The sequence below is a fragment of the Egretta garzetta genome, unplaced genomic scaffold, assembly GCF_000687185.1.
Source record: "Egretta garzetta isolate BGI_Z169 unplaced genomic scaffold, ASM68718v1 scaffold39, whole genome shotgun sequence".
Lineage (NCBI taxonomy): Eukaryota > Metazoa > Chordata > Aves > Pelecaniformes > Ardeidae > Egretta > Egretta garzetta.
Window position 1 is genome coordinate 3,651,970 of NW_009260945.1, and position 20,272 is coordinate 3,672,241.

At 47.0% G+C, this 20,272-nt stretch overlaps 1 protein-coding gene across 1 annotated transcript in view; it reads left to right on the forward strand.

Moving 5' to 3' along the window:
• Positions 1 to 66: 66 nt before the first annotated feature.
• ATP2C2 (ATPase secretory pathway Ca2+ transporting 2) overlaps positions 67 to 20,272 on the forward strand; it is a 28,091-nt gene continuing 7,885 nt past the window's right edge. The window contains exons 1-15 of the mRNA XM_009647187.2: positions 67 to 165; positions 6,915 to 7,025; positions 8,387 to 8,503; positions 10,287 to 10,376; positions 10,459 to 10,494; positions 10,587 to 10,648; positions 11,835 to 11,943; positions 12,024 to 12,173; positions 12,284 to 12,352; positions 13,164 to 13,239; positions 13,490 to 13,556; positions 14,835 to 14,959; positions 17,136 to 17,233; positions 17,949 to 18,050; positions 18,864 to 18,953. Coding sequence (XP_009645482.1) covers positions 67 to 165; positions 6,915 to 7,025; positions 8,387 to 8,503; positions 10,287 to 10,376; positions 10,459 to 10,494; positions 10,587 to 10,648; positions 11,835 to 11,943; positions 12,024 to 12,173; positions 12,284 to 12,352; positions 13,164 to 13,239; positions 13,490 to 13,556; positions 14,835 to 14,959; positions 17,136 to 17,233; positions 17,949 to 18,050; positions 18,864 to 18,953 — 1,401 coding nt within the window. The remainder of the gene's footprint in view (positions 166 to 6,914; positions 7,026 to 8,386; positions 8,504 to 10,286; positions 10,377 to 10,458; positions 10,495 to 10,586; positions 10,649 to 11,834; positions 11,944 to 12,023; positions 12,174 to 12,283; positions 12,353 to 13,163; positions 13,240 to 13,489; positions 13,557 to 14,834; positions 14,960 to 17,135; positions 17,234 to 17,948; positions 18,051 to 18,863; positions 18,954 to 20,272) is intronic.

A 20,272-nucleotide genomic window follows, 5' to 3' on the forward strand; every position in this document is an offset into this window, starting at 1 on the left:
TGACGGCGGCGGGTGGCACCGTCCCGGTAGCCCCCGGGGGCTGCTTCCCACCGCTGCGCAGCGAAGATGGTAGAAGGAGGTTTCGCCAAACTCTTCCAGAAAAGGTCGGTTTTCCGCTTTGCGCAGAAATATCAGCCCCTTGGAAGTGGCGAGCCGGAAGAGGAGGTGAGGATTGCCTGCGCCTCTTGCCTGGACCTGCTGAAATAATTTGTATAATTGGGGTTAAATTTGTCTACTTTGTCTGCTTTGTCCCACCGGTAACTTGATATTGCTGCTGCTGCGCTCTCCTCTCTCTGCGCCGAGTCGTTCCCAGTGCAACAGGGGACGAGATTAATGATGTTTACCAGGCAGCAGGGTGAGATGGGGATACTCGTTTCTATGTGATACTCCCAGGACGTATAGCTCGGGCCAAAGTCCTGGCCAGGAACATTCTTTTCTGTTCTGAGGAGGCTCAAAATTAACAAAACTCGTAGCAGAGCAACTGCCATGAGGTCCGTGGGCACTGTGCGAGGCTTTCTGGAGGGCTTGCACAAAATGCAGATGCTGTCTCAGCCGAAGGGTAATTGAAGAGCAAGGCTCACCCTGTCCCCTGCCACCAGTGCCAGTGGTGGGTGGACGGGCCGTGACCCCTCCTCTGCCCCTTCCCTGGCTGCAGTCATTACTGGGAACGAATGGCCGAGAAGAGCTGTAGCTCAGACCTGCGGAGTCCACTCCGAAATAATGCTTTCTTCTCCTGAAAAATGCTGATGGATGAACACGGATTTTTTTCCCCTCCTCCCTTCACTACCTCTCCTCGGTCCGGATGGACCAAAGAGTGGCCGGTGGTGGTTTAGGGGTCACATTTGCTGCTCTCCTTAGTTCTTCACCACAAAACTGGGATTATTTTATTATCGTGTTCACTCCGCGCAGTGATTTCCGTTGCTCAACCCCCTTTTTTTTCTCCCACAAAACAGATTGGTTGGGTGCCCTCCCACGTAAACCTGATTTCTCTAATTCCTTCAGCATGCAGGCTTAGCCCTTAGTCCCGTCCCAGCAAGTACCATGCACACACTTTGGAGATACCCGTGTTCTTTCCCATGGCTGTCTGGCCGAGGTCTTCTCTCAGATGTTATTTCAGCTAATCCTCTGCTGTCTTCTGAGCCTCGTCTTTCCAGTATGGGGGCTGGTCAGTGCTATGGGGAGAAGAAAATATGACGTTGATCAGTACCTCGTGCTCTGCACTACTTAAACACAGCTCAAAATCTCACGAAAGGAAGCTCTCGTTGAGAAAGTGTCTGTGATCTCGCTTGGATGGGAAGCTGGGATTTCTTGATTGTGCATAGGCGGGAGGCCATCGGCAATTAGTCCGGCTTGCTCTTCGGCGGTACCATTTCTGTTGTGCCAAAATAAATAATGAGACATATTCACTTCCAGACATAAACCCTTCTTGAATTTTAGCTCTAGTCCACGCAGAGTGTGATACATTTATAACAGGGCAAGGAAACAACCGGCATTTTGGCTGCAGGTGTAGGAAGTAGGTGGCAATGCAAAATGGCAACCGGAATAAATCAAGATAAGGATAAATCAAGAACGTGTTCTCAGGTTATGATTTAGACTGGCAAATGACTCACATTTCCTCTCAGGATGGTATTTTGCTTCTTTATTTGAAAACAGAGCACTTTCAGTCTTACAGATCTTAAATATTTTGGTCAAAAGGGTCGTCTTGGGCCTTAAAAATGTGAGTCCAGGTGATCTGATGGGTCTCAAGTCAGGATAAATACAGAAATTGGGTGTCGTGAAGAAAAAGCCCCAGCGCTGGTGGCTGCGAGGTGACGGCCAGCCCACAGGCTCTGGCGATGGTGTTATCTGGAGAGGGCAGAACAGCTACATTTCACATCGAAGCCCAAGCACAGCCCGTGTCTAGGCTCTGCCGTCTGCGGTTTCCACTCTTTTTCTACAGTGGCCCATTCAGAATCACAGGGAATTTTTGTGGTGCCTGTTTACGGTTCGGGAGAACCATGTGTTTCCTGAAGAAATGTGAAGAATACCCAAAGAATTTTCTTCTGAGCATCCCCGTATGTGGCCTATGTGTGTTTGAAAGTGAAACCCCCCTGTGCACTGCGTGGGTCGCATCTCCTTTTCCCTTTGCCCATGTACCAGGGCCACCCCTGTGGCACCCAGTGCACCCAGTGGATGCAGATTTCCCAGGGGGCTGTAGCCCCCCACTCCCAAGAATTTTTGACCTGATGAGACGGGTGGGGTTTGTGACACCATCCAGGGCAATCTGTCCATATCCCCGCTGCGGGGTGGCCTCCATTTCCACACGTGGTGCCGCTGGGACTGGGGATGCTCAGCCCCAGCCCCGTGGGTGCCAGCAGGAGGGAGCAGGATATGCAGGCACAGGCCTCCCTCCTCCTCCTCCTTCATCCCAAAATAACTGCATCCCAGGGCAAGACAGAAACACATTTAAGGTCCTGGAGAGCATCAGGATGGGAGAAGAGTTCCTCATGAAGATCTACGGCCAACCCACCAGGGTCCTTCTGTGATTTGAGGACATTTTTTTTCACTTGTTAGCTTTAGAAAGAGCTAGCTCCTACCCCAGACACGTCTTGGTCATAGATTTTAGTGCATTAAGATCTTCAGAGTTTCTTCAGAGCTGCTAGGACTTTTCCTTTGCAATTGTTCCATTTCTCCTCCCCCCCAACACCTGATCCAGTCAAGATTCAGTAGCCATGAGACAGAGTACGGGTATTTCCCAGCCCTGTCCTACACTCAGGGCTAAATTACTATTCCAGTTCGGGTCTGGGCTTTTTTCCATGTCAGGTTTCATTGGTGATGAACGTTTATCTCCAGGAGACCTTTGCAGGCTCCATATCCTCCTGGCTATGCAGAGCATCCTTATCAGAATAGTTTTATTATCATGCAGGTACCTGTTTTGTTATACGCCCTCAAAATAAACTAAAGAGTGCAGCTTTCCTTCCAGCTGAAAGAAGGCAGGCCAGGAGATGGCCTCTGCACAGCAGTGGCACAGATTTCACTTACGCACATGCCTGTGTTTTCAGCCCCTTAGGGGTGGAAAACCCGATTCCTCGCTTCTGAAAAGCTTCCAGCAGGCAAGGAGTTAACTCCCTCCCTCCAGCTCCCACAGGTTTTTGGGCTGAGGGCTGCAGCACCTCCCTCCCAGGAGACCTTATATATGAAATTGCCTTAAACTTTTGGCTGTGGGGTTTTTTTAAGGGGGCTTGGGTAGGGCTGGTTTGGGTGGGAGAGGAGGCTCCTCAACTGGAATTGCTGTCAGTTGTGGAGCTGCAGAGATGGGGTTCTCCTGCAGGGATGGCAACACCATTCTTCAGCTCAAGGGGCTTTGCTTTAGATTAAAGGGAGCTTGAAGATTTTTTATTTTTTTTTTATAAATTAAGAAAAAACCAAAAGCCATGTTTGACCAGGAACAAAAGACCGATGGGATGAGGGGAAGGGAACAGGCAGCTGGGGCCAATGAGCCCATGGTTTGGGCACTGCCCACCCAGCTTGGGTCTGCCCTCCAATACCCCAGGGGGCAATTTAAAATCCAGGGAACAGTTTTAAAGCAGCTTTTCTGGAAAACCCTTGGCTTTTTGAACGATCGAAGTGGCTTGTGTCTGCAAGCTGGGAGAGCAGAGGCTTTGTTTTGCCTAGAAAGTCTGCGATGCTGTGATAGATGTGCGATGGGGGAGCAAGAAACTGCAGGAGAGGAGCTGAAACTGTGGCAGCGGGGAGGGGGAAAGGGCTGGGGGCTTGGATTTTGGAGCCCAGTGGGGTGGCCTCTCACTTCCAGGGCTGTGGGTTTCTGCGTGCTGCCTGCACCCCTGAAACGCAGCTCCCGCGCCTGCCATGTGCTCCACAAAAAGCAATGCAAAGGACTTTTGAGGGAATGGTTTGATTTATGTCTTTTACTGAGGATGAAGACTATGCAAGAAGAGGGTTTCTGCTTAAGGTTTTACAGGGCTTCTTGCTAGCCTAAATAACCCAGCCTGCTTTTGACTGGATTACAATATATTGGGTGGCCCAAAGTAATCTATGGGGAAAAACCATGCAAAACCTCAGCAAAGGCAGGGGTGGGGGTGGTGGGAATCCCAAGAACTGATCTTTTGGGCTGTTTGCCAGAGCAGACAGAAAGGGCTGCCCACGCTGCAGAAAGCCCCTCGCTTTCTTTCTTCCCACACGGGCTGCTCGGCGGGACAGCTGATGGATGGGTTTGGGGTGAGGGATGCGGAGGCAGCGGCGCAGGTGCCGGGCACACTCCGAGGTGTGCTGGGGCAGGCTGCTGCACGGCTCCCAGCCAGGACCAGCTGCTCTTTACAGCCTCCAGTATCTCCTGATCTTGCAAAGCAATAGATAAACTAATAATTAATTTTTATTTTTTTTTTTTTTTTTACTTCTTCCTGCCCTGCTGCATGGAGTTGTGCGCTCTTGTGCTTGAGTTATGCCTAAAGGATAAAGGTTAAAGATGTAAATGGGTAACGTTGACAAGCCCACATCTGGTTTGCACTGCAAACGAGAGGTTAGTTTATGAAGAGGTTTGCTCAGGATGCTGCCTGGTGCCTACCAGGCATGGGGTGGGATGTGTTTAGGGGCAAAGGGGCTCTGCACCTGCAGTGCTTTGTAGAGAAGGGGGAAGATGGGGCTCCACTGCTGCATTTCCAGCTCGTGCATTGCTGAAGCTGTTCACCTGGTAGGAAAAGCTGTGCCGTGGTCATTCAGGGGAAATCACTTACAGGTGTAAGCTAATCAATGCAAATGAGCTCATCCCAATAAAGCTGTTCATTTCACACCAGCCCCTGGCTGCAAGGAGCATGGAGCTGCCAGCGTAGCTGTTGATCTGCAGCCAGCACTGTTTGGGGTGCATCCACAGGTTTTTGTCATTCCTTTCCTCCATGGCTTTTTGAAGGTAAATATTAGCAACAGAGCTGGACCCTGGCTTCCCCTGCTGGCTTGGGGGGGAGGGGTGGGGGGGGCCGTGGGCGTGTTACCCTTGTGCTAGGGTCTCTTCCCATCCTCCCACTCCTTTAATCAAAATTTAAGCTCCTTCAAGGCAAGGCTCTACCTTGATACCTGTGTGTGAGATCGGCAGCACAGAGGAGCCTGTAGAAACCATGTTAATCAAATCAGCACTGTAATGAATATATGTAAAGTTAGTTTCTATATGTAACAGCCCTGTATTTTCTTCTCGGCAAGTCCTTCCATCTCCTTAGATCTCCTCCTCATCTTGCAGCGTCTGAGAGTCAACGTAGTTACAGGGAACTGATGAATTTGCACAAGTAGGACACACAAGTAGGAATAAATTGTTGCTTTTAAACATGGGAGGACATTTTTGTCCCTTCTAGGGATGTCTGTTAAGGAAATGTTGAAATATGGGTGCTGCCCGCTGCTAGTATGCCTCCAAACAGTGGAGAAATTCTGCAGCTTTTTTGGGCAAAACGTGGCCACCAGTGTGAGGGACTCATGGAAGTGAGAAAATGCTTGGAAACCTTGGGCGAATTGCTGGGGTTTTGGAAAGGCAGGTTGTTGCTGGGGCAAAATGGCTTCTAAGCAAGCAATGCATAGACCAAGAGATCATGGAGAGCTTTTCTGCGTTTCTGCCAGGAGCAGGTCAGTGCTGGTATCTCGTGTGTTAGCAGCTGTACTGTGGGTCAGTAAACAATGCTAAAAAGGGGGCTGCGATGTATGGAAGTGGCAAATGCCTTTTTAAGGAACAGGGCTTAGAGATGCTCCTATCTCATCTGCTACGAGCTCTCCAGAATCCACAAGACAGAAAGCAATTCTGTGTACCAGCACGAGCAAACAGCCAAAGAGATTTTCTGCATTTATCTTGGGCTTTAGACTGCAAAACACTGGATGTTCCTAGAAACCTCCTGAATATTCACAGAAGGGCTTATTCTCCAAATACCACTGCAGGCACCTCTGAAGTCCTCCAAACCCTCACTCAGGTGCTGATGAGCCAGACCTGAACATTTCCCCCAGCAAACACCCCAGGGCACTGGTAGCGGGGAGCCGGTGCCAAATTCCTCTCGCCCTGCCGAGCACAAGCTGGCTGCGGGGCTGAGCTCTTCCAGTCGCTGAGCACCACGCTCCCTCGGGATCCCTTGCTTAATGAACACTGTGCTTTGTGAATGAAGGTGAATGGGAATGGATTTTCCTGTGCTTTGAGAAGGGGGAGATTTCTCCCTCTCCGTACTTACCCTGCGGGTGAGGTCACGCCGCCTCCATCATCTGCCTGGCTGAGACTTCAGGGGATGCTGCTGCTCTGGAAAGAGCGTTTTGGAAAAGGAGAGGAAGGATTTCAAAAGGCAAGAGAGGTTGGGGTGCTGAGCCCTTGGGAGCTCAGTGCAGCCCTTGTGTTGCCTGGATGGGGCAGGAGGGTTTGTCCTGCTCGGAGGTGTTTGCAGAACCAGCGGTGGAGGAAAACAGCCATGGAGATGGGAGAGGAGGCTCTTGCGTTCTCCCGCTGGCTCGGAGATTTTTCTAGCTCATGTTTTTTGTTCATTTATTATGTCTTTAACAAGGGAAAATGCTTTTTCCTTGCTTTGAGCATCGAGCGCGTGGTGGGCTGTGAGGCACTGGCATGGGAACAGGCTCACCTCGGGCAGGGTATCCTCAATCAGCAGAGCCCAGCGCGTTCCTCCGGCCAGGGTGGTGGCCTGCACTTGTCTTTTTGGTGATCCAGCTCCTAATGGCCTTTCTTGCCACTGCAAGAATGTGCACCGGCTCTGAGGCTGCAATAAAGATTAATTAGTGAATGTTACGAAGCGCTGTGATTTAGGTGTTCTAGCTAACTGAAGTCACGCAGCTGGCAGGGTGAGGGAAGGGAATGGGATTAAGGGAAGAAGCAAAGAGGTGCTGAAATGCTTCTATGAACTGTGCTCTTGCCTAACGATTGCTTTATCTCATTTACTCAGGCCCACGAGGAATGTGAGCTGAAAATAATTGAGCAGGAGAAGGAGGTGACAGTTCTGCCCCCGAAAGATGCATGCAAGTGCCATAAAGAAGACTTGGCAAAAGCTTTAAACGTAAGGGTTTGCAGAGGTCTTTGTGGACGTAGCAATGCAGTCTGTGTGATCTGACTCTGGGAAGAGACCGAGCAGCAAGATTGGTCTTTGGTTTCACGTCCAGCCTCCTGGACTGCCCAATGCCTCTGCCTTTACGTGGGACGAATCCTCGTGCTGGCCGTGCTCAAGGCTCAGCTTTGGGCATTTGTGCTTCGCTTTGTCCCAGGGAAGGATTTCACTGGAGTTGGGTGGCTCTGGGCAAGAGCTCAGTTGTCCAGCCTGGAAAAGGAAAGGCTCGCGGTGCTCTGCCGAGGCGCAGGCTGCGCAGTTTACCCCCTCGAATTACCTTGGAAAACGTTGTGCAAAGGCGCGCAGCGCTTTCCCCCCTGCTTTTCATAGCAGGCTTCATTTCAGATGCAAAACTCATCACGTTTATTGTCCTAGATGACTTCTCAAAGGCTTGCTTGCAGCTCGAATTGTGAGATATCGATTCACCTCCCCCCCCATCCCCTCCCCAAGCAAACTGCAGAGCCATAGCCATTGCCTGGTTTGGCTCGCGCTGAGGCCCCTTTGCCCAAGCGGAGCAGGGGGATGAGCCCTGGCCGAGGTGTTTGCGGTGGCCAGACCCCGCTGCTCTGCCCCGGCCCCACTCGAGCTTCCCTGCAGCCATGGTGTGGATGTAGCCAGAGGGATGGAGGGGGATGCTGGGGCTCGGGAAGGAAACTCCGGTTGCTCGGTCTGTGCTGGAGTTTGCCCTTGGGAAAAGAAACAATCTGATATTACAACTCGCACTTAACCCCTGTATGAAAAATAGATGGAAACTTAGAAAGGCTGAGTCCCCAGGGACTTTTCCCAGGGAAAGCTATAATGCCTAGTGATATTTTAGTGTCTGACCTTGCTATTTTTTTCAAATCCAGGCAAAATAGATCTTATTCCTTCTCCATTTGTTCTCTTTGAATTTTGTGGGGTTTGGGTATCTTGGTTTTGGTTTTTTTCTTTAAATGTACAGTGAAACCAGAAATCAGTTCTTTCCTTTACTATTTTAGATTTCTAATTTGTCATCTATTATAAGTTTTCTCACTTGTGGAAATATATGTATTTATTTTAATTCACTTGTGGAAATATGTATTTATTTTTTTTAATTAACTTGTGCTTACTTGATGGGTTTCTGTGATGGCTGATGGTAAATTCTTACAGTTTAACAAAAATAAATACCTAAACAGAAAAACAGGAGATAGATTTAATTTTTTTTGTGAGGGACTGACTGAACCACAAACATCTTGCTCCATCTGCTTACAGTTTTTAACATAACTTTGCCTTGAGAAGTTTTCTATACCTATTCTACAATATGTAATGTTTGGTTTGTTTAAATTTCCCCTTAGGTTGACTTACAAACCGGACTCTCGGAGTTGTCTGTGCTACAGCGCAGGTTAAAACATGGCTGGAATGAATTTTCAGTAGAGAATACCGAGCCGATATGGAAGAAATATCTGGACCAGGTAAGGATTTTCTGCACAGATTCTCATTTCCTGGCCAAAACCCCTGGCTGGGTTGGCCTGAGCGTGTCTCTACATTGAAATATTCAGGATTTCTGCTTCCACAGATTACAGCCTTGGAACAGGCTGTGCCCCAGATACAGAAACTGTCTGTTCCCCCAGGAAAGCCATTGTGAGATTCAGATGCGGGGTCATTTAATGTGAAGATAACATCTTAAAATAAAAATAAACCTTTTTATCTCCATGCAGCCCACAAATCAAAAGCCGTAGATCAGTGACCCGATTTCTGGAGCATATTTATTCCCTTTAAGGCAAGCGATAAAATCATGAAAGGTTTAAGGAAAAGCAGTCTGATTTCTGTTACCCCAGTGAAGGAAAACCTTAAACCTCCAGCAAAAGTGGAGGCATTTGCAGAGCTCAGGTGGGGGTTGGTGTCTTGATCAGCAATACATCAGTAAGGATATGTTCATACTCAGTGCCCTGTGCAGTGAAAATCCATGATTTCAAATCCTCTGCCCCCCAAAAGCCAGGCTTTTTGCTATCTTGTTTTTCCCCAGCTGAGTTATCCTTGAGTTTTGCATTTATTAACTGGTTGTCATGAGTATTTAATGCATCTTTCACCTCTCTTTTAGAGCTTTTAATCAAACAAGGGTCTTTGTTTATTTTCAACCAGCAATTTGACAGATTTTCTTCTTGCTTAGCTGGATCATGACGATTTTAGCTGCTTTATTTTTTAGACTTTATTTTTATTTCATGGATTACCCCTTTTTTCCTAGGTGATCAATATTCTTTAAACACTTTGTAATCCTCACCGAGTCTCTTCAAGGATTCTTTTATTCTTAACAAAACGTGAGATGATGCTTTTTTCCTGCTCGTCCTTCACAAGCTATTTCTCCTACAGAAACACCAAACGAACTCTTGGGAGCATCTCTGATCCCTCGCAGCCTCTTGGTCTCTGGAAGAGCCGCTTGCAGTCCTACCCCATTCACGCCTCTGCGCTTGAGCATCGCCCCTCAGCCGGCGCTTGACGTGGCTTCTTCCAGTTGCTATTTTGTAAAGCATCCCCTTCGGCCAGGTCTTTCTAAAGAGAAATGAAGGGGCTTTCACCTTTGGCTTCAGCAAGGAATAAATCTAAACCTTGGCTTTCCTACCGTGCGTCACCATGGATCTGTTACCCAAAACAGGCAGTCCTGTCTTTTCCTGACTTAATTCCCTTACAGCAATTCCCACATTAGTTAAATGGAGCTGTGACTTTCTCAGGTAGGAGGAAGGCCCTTAAAATCTGTGTTTAAATGAGAAAAAGTGAGGATCTGATACCTGTAGCCCTCGGTCCAGCACAGAGTTTACCAGATTAATTAAATTTGAAAAAAAAAAAAAGAGGATTTCTGGTTTCAAATTCTACAAAGACAATAAAGTTTTTGTTTGTACCTATCATGCCTCCAAGGAGCTTTTAGAGTCAGCCCCGTGCTGTGTGTCTGTGAAGGCGAGCCTTGCTTATGCAAGCAGGGGAAAAGAGAGGAAATTTGTGTCTTTGGTGTCAGCCTCTGCCTTGCCCTGCTGGTCCCTGATGCCATCTGTCCCCTGTACGGGTGCAGGATCTGAATTTGGCCCAACCACAGGTGCTGCACCCTCGCTGTCTGGGCAGAGCAATGCTGCTGTCCTGAGCCAGGAGGTCTCCACAGCAAAAACCACGTCTGAGCCCTTCTGAAGAGGCCTGAGGCCGGCTCAGCTTTGGCAGTGCAATATTTAACTTTCTTTATTTGCTTACTTTTTTTTTTTTTTTCAGTTTAAAAATCCCCTCATTCTCTTGTTGCTGGCTTCCGCTTTGGTAAGCGTCATCACGAAGGAATACGAGGACGCCGTGAGCATCACCATGGTAGGTGGTACCTCTCCCGCAAGCCAACCCGTTGCTCTGGGAAGCTGGTGGGCCCACACCTGTAACGGCTCTTTGTTCGCAGGCGGTGCTCATCGTGGTCACCGTGGCCTTCATCCAGGTACGTCCGCCAGAGCTCGGCTCTGCGGCTGGGGCTGTCGTGAGCGAGCCCGCTTGTGTAACTTGGCTTTCTTCTCCTTTCTCATTTCAAAGGAATATCGCTCGGAAAAATCTCTGGAAGAACTTAATAAGCTGGTGCCCCCTGAGTGCAACTGGTGAGGCATGCCTGGTTCGGTGGGGTTTTGCAGGGTTTGGGTTGTAAAGGTGGAACCGACCGGTGAAGAAAATTACTTCAGGTTGTCATGCACGTAATGAGAATCCGGTGTCTGGAGGGGTGGCACTGTGCATGGGTGCAGCCATAAGGCACAGTGAAAGGGGATGAAAAAAACCCTGATTTTTAAAGGAGGCACCCAGTGGAATTGAATAAATGCTGAGAGACAGGAGGGTCCCAGAAATGTCCTGCTCTACGCCCTGCGTAAGGGTCCCTTGCGTGTCGCTGACTCCCCGTGCAGGAAAACCCTCACCTGCATATTCTTTTGGCTTTAGGGCAGTTTTGCCCCTGGGAGATTGGCACAAAACAGCTTATGAGAAGTGGTGTGCATGGGCTAGGTTTCCTCCCCCATGCCTGCCCGTCGCCGTACGCGTGTGCCGGGCAGGGGCACGCCAGGCGTTTCGGTGCAGTTGGCCACACACGAGCGCAGTCACACCATTGCCCGCGGAGCAGCTGTAGGGTGTATCTGATACCGCTTCCCCGGCCGCTGTGTTTGCTATCAGTGCTTTAGATTGTGGGGAAACGCTTTTCCTATTTATGTCTCTGCAAATCAGTTTTGTCACGGCCACCATAAACAAGCTGTGAGGCTCAGAGAAGCCGTGCACTGCAAAAGCAGCGTGGGGTTTTCTTCTGGTCCAAAGCTCACCCAGGTTTGGATCTTACAAATGCCACTGTTCTTTTTTTTTTTTTATTTATGATACGATGCCATAAACACCTAACCACTTGAAAGGCTGTACTTTTAATACAGTAGTGAGATGCCTGCAGTAATTTTAGCTTGAAAAAGCTTCTTTTTAGGTTAAAGAAGCTGCCTGTCGTTCCTTAAAGCACAAGCCGTGCTAAGGCACACCATCTCATCACCATCTATCTGCTGCATAAGCACTGTTTAAGGCACTTATTGCTGAAATGCAAGCCTTGCATAACCTGCCCATCTGTTTATGAATTAAAACTGAGCCCAAACTGAACATAACCATTGCCCCTCATCGTTATGAAGATTTTACATTCTTTTTTACTTTGGAAGCTCTTTGGGGCAGGGCTCTTGCTTTCTTGCCAGCCACATTGCCAAGCCTGCAGAAGGAATAAAAACCTCACAGCCTGGTTTCCTTTCTTCTTCTTTCATTTGTCCAATGTAGCCTAAGGGAAGGAAAACTGCAGCATCTTCTAGCACGAGAGCTTGTGCCTGGAGATATCATATATCTATCTGTTGGCGATCGGGTTCCTGCAGACCTCAGGCTGATAGAGGTAAATACAGCTACATGTACAAGAGCCCGTTTCGGAAATTTGTTGTCTTAACAGTGCCAGAAATATGCCTTTTTAATTAGGTTACAGATCTGCTGGTGGATGAATCCAGCTTTACTGGAGAAGCTGAGCCTTGCAACAAGACTGACAGTGTCTTACTGGAAGCTGGAGACATAACCACGCTGAGCAATGTTGTTTTCATGGGGACCCTGGTGCGATACGGGAAGGGCAAAGTGAGTCTTGTCAGCCTTGATCTTTTCTTTGACATTAGTTACAGAATCTCTAGGTTTTCTTTTTTTCATCTCCCCCTCTCTTTTTTTTTTTTTTTTTTCCTTCCTTTCAGGGCATAGTTATTGGGACGGGTGAAAATTCACAGTTTGGAGAGGTGTTCAAAATGATGCAAGCTGAAGAGGTAAAGAAGTCTCCATGTCTTGCTGGAAATGGTGAATGTGTTGGGTAAAAGTTTGTGAGGAGGAGCAGTTCCAAGAGTTAATGCATTGGGCTCATTTCTGCTTCTGCTACCCAGCACCCGTGTGTACGCCAAAGTGTTGTATCCAAAAAAGCAGGTTATAAGCAGTATTGAGGCTTCTAAATCCAGACTTGTGATGCTCAGCTTGTGTCTAACTTGGTAGTCACCCAAATATCATGGTTTCTTCCCTTCCCTCACTCTTCCCCCCACTTATATAAAATTTTACTTCTTTATCTGCCAAAATTTCATGGGCCAGAGCTCGAACACAGATGAGGGTCTAGAAACTGGTTAACTCTTGATCTGTTAGTGCAAGAAATCACAGCAAAGCAGAAGCAGACGTTCTGGGTGATGTGTGTGGAAAGCCTCTGGGGCAGGGATGGGGGTCCAGACTTTTTATCCCTGTCCCAGAGGCTTTGCACACACGTTATCCAGTCCTGGGACTCAGTCACTAAGGTCTTTTTCCTATTTAGCCCTTAGTCTTCAGCTCCCCAGGTATAATTGAATATAATTCTTCTTTTTCTCCTACTTTTTGCCTGTCTTGAGTGCATTGAGGCAGAGTCTCCCTCCCTGCGGGGGCGGTCTGTGCCCAGCAGGCCCTGCTGGGGATTTGGGGTGGGTACACACTAGGGTATATTGGGCAGCCTCAGGGACCACGGTAATGATAGCCAGGACTGTGGGTCGGCCCTCCTGGGCTGAGTGTCATCTTATTTGACATAATAAGCAAAGAAAACCAGCTATGCTCTGATGTTTCCAGACCCCCAAGACTCCTCTCCAGAAAAACATGGACAGACTTGGGAAGCAACTCACTCTTTTCTCCTTTGGCATAATCGGTGAGTCGGGCGCGATGCGCGTACTTGCACCGATGGCTGTGAAAGGTCCCTGTGCTCCAGGGCTGCTTTTTTCAAAAGTACTTGTTGATGTGGGTTACCTGGACTTTGAGGGTTCAAGCAGAGGCACCTGGGAAGGAGAGAGATGGGGGCCTCATTGCACACACAGTTCCCCAACAACAGCTAAAGCAGGTTAGAGATTTATAAATGTCCTGAAGGGTTTTTTTTAATCAGATGGTTTTTCTCCTACCAGGTTTAATAATGTTTATTGGCTGGTTACAAGGGAAACGCCTCCTCAGCATGTTCACGATTGGAGTCAGGTGAGGACTGCAGAACACCTTTCTCTTTGATTTCTGATGAAACATGTTCCAGGGAATTCCCTATTCAAAACAATGGACGTGTTACAAAAAAGAACTCACGTAAAACCCTTCAAAAATATATGTTGATCTTGTACTGATAAAATTCATGTGAGCTTTACAACAGAGTTTAGTAGGAAAAAAAAAAACCAAAAACAAACAAAAAAAACCCAACAAGAAACAAGTTTGAGGGTTTATTTAATTCTAGAAATCAGTATTTTGAAAATCTTCGCTGGCTTTTCTACCTCATCCTGCTGTGAATGTCCTCTCCTATCTGTACTATGAATTTAGTGGGAGTGTAGCAACAGCAAATATTAGTCTTTGCTGTTCTTGCTGGATTTATGTCTAAAGATAGGAATGCGCATTCTACGCAGCACAAAAAGCATGCACAACCTGTTAATCAGGCATTATAAACCATGTGGGTTTAGTAGTACCCATAAAACGTTGTTTGGTGTTGTCATGGCTCTAAAATCAATCCTTTAAAAAAAAAAGTTTTCTATGGAAATAAAAACAAAACCACGGATGAGGAGACAACAGAGAAGCCAAAGTGGCTTGGTGCCCACCTTTCCATCTCCTGGGGGGATGTGGTGGCAATGAGAAGTGCTTAAGCCTGAGTTTTGGAGAGCAGACTAGGGTTTTGAAAGTCCTCCTTGATTACATTTTGCACATACCTAGAAGTGTTCAGAGTTTCCTGAGGAATAACTAAAGGACAGATAAAGACTGTGTCTGGATTTTTCTACCATGTCAGGCATTGCAGATGTTGCTCTGATCTGGTGTGTGAAGCATGGGGACATCTGGGGAGCTTATTCTGTCCCACCATAGCTTGTGCCCTCGTGCAAGGGAGGCGATGAGGGGCTGTGTGTGGCCAGGAGCCAGAAGCTAATGCAGGAGCCGTGATGCCAAGGAATATTCAACTTCCATCCTCAGAAAGTTAAATAAACGAACTGAAATCCGACCCCTAAATCCCTATTAGCCAGAAATTAATGCTCTTTGGCAATGTAAAGAAGAAAAGTAATTGCTCTGTCAAAATCCTCCACAAAAGGGTTGAAGGGTTGGATAAATATCCTGCTTTTGTACGTACAGTGTGCCAGGAGTCCCAGTGGTTAGCACTGCACGCTCCCATTCAGATACGCACGTACAAGCAGGAAAACTCACCCCATGGAAACGTACCTTTGACGAGTTTTGGTCAGTACTTGTAGTTTGACCCCTGCGTTGAAGCTGTTTTGTCTCTGCTGTCCCCAGCCTGGCAGTGGCTGCCATCCCAGAGGGCCTTCCTATCGTGGTCACCGTGACGCTGGTGCTGGGTATTCTCCGAATGGCCAAGAAAAGGGTGATTGTGAAGAAGCTGCCCATAGTAGAAACTTTAGGTAAGGCTGTGAATGGGCCACACAGCTTGGTCATCTGCCAGGCTTCAAAACCTGAAGAGCAATGGGCTGGCCAAGTGAGCCTGGGTCTGATCAAAAAAATTAAATTTGGAATATGCTTACTGAACCAGAGCCACCCACTCAGGCTTAAATACATTTTCTACCCTGTGTTTCTTACCCTTTTCCCTTGTTTTAGTGGCATTAACACAGGCAGGTGCTAGCAATGGTGTGACCCAACCCATGGCACTGGCCCATGGGGAGCAGAGCCTCTCTGCAGACACACATGCCCTGCTTGGGTTGAAAGGCTTGGTTTCTCCTTCCTCCCCATTCTGTGGGATCATCCTGCAGGTCCATCCTGTCTGCTTCTTTGGTATCTGGCTAAAATACCTTGCAGCCCCTCAAGTCAAGCCTGGTGGCACAAACAATGCCATTTGTCCTTTTGCAGCCTACGTGGCCATCTCCCTGATATCCAAAGAGCCATGGAAAAAACAGGGATGGAGACAACCTTGATGAGGCATCCAGCCCATCCTCACAACTGGAGGGCAGAATGAACTGTAATGACATTATTCTTCCACCTCCCTTTATCTTCAAATCAGCCCTTATTCCCAGGTCGTAGTATTCCAGGCTCTGCTGCTCTGACCTTGGTCAGCATGGCAATTATACGAAGGAGAAGGCAAGTTGTGTATTTAGTAGCGCTCATTAAAAAGTACAAGAAATGCCAAGCCTGGCCTGTGCAGTCACAAATACCTGCTCCACAGCCGGATCCTTCAGCTAAAATCTGTCTTCCTTGGAAATGCTGCTATTGTTTGACCTGCCCTTGTTTGTGCTGCAGTTAAGGAATCTTATCGCCCTCATTTTATTGTATCTGCCCTGAGCCAGGGACATCTGAAGCGGCCTTATCTCATGAAGAATTTCGTTCTGGTAGGGCTGCACCCAAATAGGCGGAACTGCTGGATGCCCGGCTGCTCTGTGAAGACAGTCTAAGCACGGCCAAAACTGTGCTCTCCCCCACGTTGCTTGTGCCATGTCTCTTAAACTCCTGAAAAGGAGAAAAATTATCCTCCTTCTTTATCTGATTTTTCAATTGTTGATAACTAAAAATGAAATAGTGGTGGTGGTAGCTTTGCTCCGTGTTAATCTTTCAAAACTGCAGTTAATTTAATTGCAGCCCAATCTGCTCTATTCTCTCTAGGCTCTTGCCTGGTGGTCATCATGCTCATGGGGCCTGTGCCTAAGCAGCATGGTCATCTCCAGAGCCAGGGAAGATGCTCAGACTCAGAAGGGAACTGGAGTCTGATTGGTTTTTGCATTAAAGTAATTTTTTCCCCTTCTTGAGAGTGGAAACTAGCTTGAATGTATAGGCTAGACATTACGAAAAATAGGCTAGACATTAGGAAAAATTTCTTCACAGAAAGGGTTGTCAGGGACTGGAAGGGGTTACCCAGGGAGGTGGTCAAGTCCCCATCCCTGGGGGTATTTAAAAGACTGGTAGGTGAAGTGCTTAGAGACATGGTTTAGTGGTGGGATGGCAGGGTTAGGGGAACAGATGGACTTGATGATCTTAAAGGGCTTTTCCAACCTAAACGATTCTATGACTCTGCTAATTCACTCCTTTGCTGTATTGTGGTGTGAGTGGGCCCAGGAAGAAATGTGCTTTACTGAAGCAGGATTGTCATGGAGCAGAGCACGAGTTGGGCAGCTCCTTCTCTTAGCTGTCCCTGATTTAGGGATGCAAGGGTTAAATGGCCCATCTAAGGAAGCACGTGGCAGAGCAGGAACTTGATAGTCCCTTCAGAATAGAAGAGCTGTTCTGCTGTGTGATATTGCAGCTCAGAAACATTGATCAACTCCACGGAGATCTCTGACTGCCAACCATATTTTTCCACCCTAAACAATTATATGAGATGATAATATGATATGATGCTCAAGATGATGTGACCTTTTTCTGATGGCTACATTTCACACCCAGATTATGTGCACCATACCCTGACGTGCCCTCAAATCCTTTCCTTACAACACCCTGTTACAAAACTCATCCATTCCTTGGTATTTTCTCCCTTTTCTCACTGGTGCAGTTTGAGTGACATTAGGGAAATGTGTTCTTCCTCTTCTGGGGCCCTGAATCTCATTGCCTGGTTGCATTATTTATTAGCTCTGATTAAAAACTTTCCTGCATCAGGTTGCTGCAATGTCATCTGCTCAGATAAGACGGGCACTCTGACAGCCAACGAGATGACGGTGACTTGGCTCGTGACCTCGGATGGGTTCCAGGCAGAGGTATGGACAAGGTGGTAATATGGACTTTCCTGCTCAAGCTCAATTTACTTTTAGTTCAGTTAGGTCCAGATCAGGGATGCTGAGTCAGTCCCAAAACAAGCAGCTTCTTGCACATCACTGGTTCCATTGAGCGAAGGGACTTTTGCGGTGCCGGAGACAGGCAGGGGTGGGGCTGGGTGTACAAAACCTGCTCGGATGCCGTAAAGAAAGAAGTTTATTGACACCATCTGTTGTTCTCTGCAGTCCTCGTAAATACTGAACCCTGACGCTCACCCTTGTGGGCCCACCTTCTGTAGGGATATTTATTGCACGACTGACCTGATGGTTCGTTTATCTGCCTGCGAAGTGGGTGAAAAAAGCAGGCGCAAAATACAAGGCAGTGGAGACACAGGCCAGTCATTGGTAGGGTAAAACCAGTGAACCCACTGCTACCAAAGGGCTGGATCTCTCGACTGAGCTGCAAGAGACTTCTGAACTCAGGGCAAACAAGTTCTGTACAAGACAAGCTGATTCTTTTTGTTCCTATACAGCTATTGTAATATTACGCTTTCAATATCTGCAGCCTTTCCTACAAGCCTTGCTTTGAGCTAGAAAGAATAATCCCAGCACACCTTCAAAATCAGAAATTGGCTCAGGTGCACCCCGATGTACACAGATGTAGCATAGTCCTGCCCGGCACTGGGAAATTTGCTCTTTCTGTGTCTCCCTTCCTCAGGTCAGTGGGGTGGGCTACAACGGAGAAGGAAACGTTCATCTTCTGCCATCAAAGGAGATTCTTAAAGAATTTTCCAACGTCTCAGTTGGGAAACTAGTGGAGGTAAGTGTAAATTATGAACCAGCTTCTCCTAGTTGCATTCAGTGTTCATTTGCACAGATCACTTTGGGTTATGAGTGGGGAAAAAAAGCCACTTTTGTGACTCTGGAAAGAATTGTCTTGCTAGAGCATTCTGGTGGAAAGGCTCTGAGTAATCGTGATATAATGCCTGAAGCTTAAGGGTGAAAGGTAGCAATCGTAAGATGTGTAAAGAGAGACCAGAGTCATCAGCTTAAAGTGTCAATGACATTTTGAGTAAAAATACAATTCCGGCAGAGGAGAGAATGACTAATTTTATCACGTTCAGGTTTTTAATGTGGATAGATTCTGGACTTTAGCTAGCTACGTAGCCAATATATAAACATTCACTGTGATGGTCTCTGGGTTTCATGTTTGCATTAAATCAAATCTTGCAAATTCAAGTGTAGGCTAAAGCAGAGCAAAATTATCTGGACTGGAATCTCAAACAGAGGTTAAGTCTTATTCTATCCATACTGCATGTTAGAAGCAGTAGTAGCAGAGACTAAGTTTTCATTTTCATGATTTATCAAGCTGGTTAGATATAGATCGTGTTTTGCTTGATGTTAATTTATTCAAAATGTAACATTTTACCAAAATATTGGTGTATCCTATGGATTAAGCGGGTTTAGAAAGCACAAGAACTGATCTCAGGAGATGCTGCTATGGGGAATAGCACATCTTTTGGGATGTGGCTGCTTTCATTCTCCAGTCTTTCCTTATTTCATTTGAAGAGATGAAAAAGCTATGAATTTGGTTATGAATAAATAAACTGTGTAAATATGTCCCTTTCTCTAGGCTGGCTGTGTAGTCAATAACGCCATTATCAGGAAAAACAGCGTGATGGGACAGCCCACCGAAGGAGCTCTCATTGCCCTTGCAATGAAGGTAAGATTGTTAAGATTACAAACTTTCCAGAATTAAAAAAAAAAAAAAAAGAAAAAGCCGGAATTGTTAGGTCTGAGAGAACTGACCGGACTTCTGGCCATAGATGTGCACCTCTCCCGTGTAAACCTCTGGTCATGGGCAAACGCCTTCCCTGAGCTTCTGTGCTAAAATTGTTTTGCTTGGTTAATCTCTGCAATTATGCTGCTTAATGGATTTCTTTTGGGCTCAGACCAGACTGCCTTTTTTATATTTTCTGCACATGCCAATTACGAGTTCAGGAGGAAGACAAGAGAGTAAAAAGTGAGCAAGCACAGGCCATGTGAGCAAGCATTGCAGAGGGTCATCATCGCTTTGGGTCATCTGCTAGGTTTTTACTTTTTTTCTAGACACAATTATGTAAAACAAGAATTTTTGATGAATATTGCATTCGTGCTCGTAGGCAGAGGGCTGTAAAATACCTCAAGGTATCGTCTAATCAGCATTACATAGCCTGTGATCCACAGACCTCAGGTGGGCTGTAGAGCACAGAAGGTGCCCGATGAAATGATGCACCTGCAAACATCTGTCATCAGCTCCTGGTTTTAAAGCTTGTAACTCTAACAGTGAAACCACAATTTATTTATTTTTTTAAAACAATGACATTTTATTACACTAAATGCTAAATTAAAATCTTCCTTCTGCTCTGCCATTCAGTAGCCAAGCAATGGCAAAATACGAGTGGGGTTGTCTCTCCTATTTTTTTTTTTTTTTTTTTTTTTTTTTTTTTTTGAATTTTTTAGTTTGGTGGGAGCCAGGGGTGAGCGAGACTGGACGCTGCTTCTGATCGCTACCACTGAGCCTAAAGCACCAGGCATGCTGCTAAAGCAGGCGTGCGTTGATTCAGACTGTTGTGCTTCATAGCTGAAGGGTCATCTTGTGGCAAATTGCTTTTTGAGTTTCACCCATCAGGAAATAACTTGAAACCACATCCGTGATTGACCATTCAGTTATTTGCAATTTCCTTTTTTCTTCCAAGTAGGGTGGCTGGGAGATAACCAAGGTGGGGGAGGCTGAGCTTTTGGGCTGGAAGAAACCTGCTCTGCCCACCCCTTAGCCATCGGTTTAGGGGAGGACTTGAGCCTCCTTTGACCCAAAGCCCCCCCTCCGAGACAGCAGGGCAGCTCCCTACTTCTTGCAAAAGTCAACGGGGATCAAGCTTCAAACTCCAGTTTGATTTGTCACATATCAGGCACCAAATGGAAAGATGGGTTTGAAAACTGAGTTTTACTCTCCGCATGCTTTCTCGTGAGCTCTGCGGCATATGACTGCCTGGAAGCAGA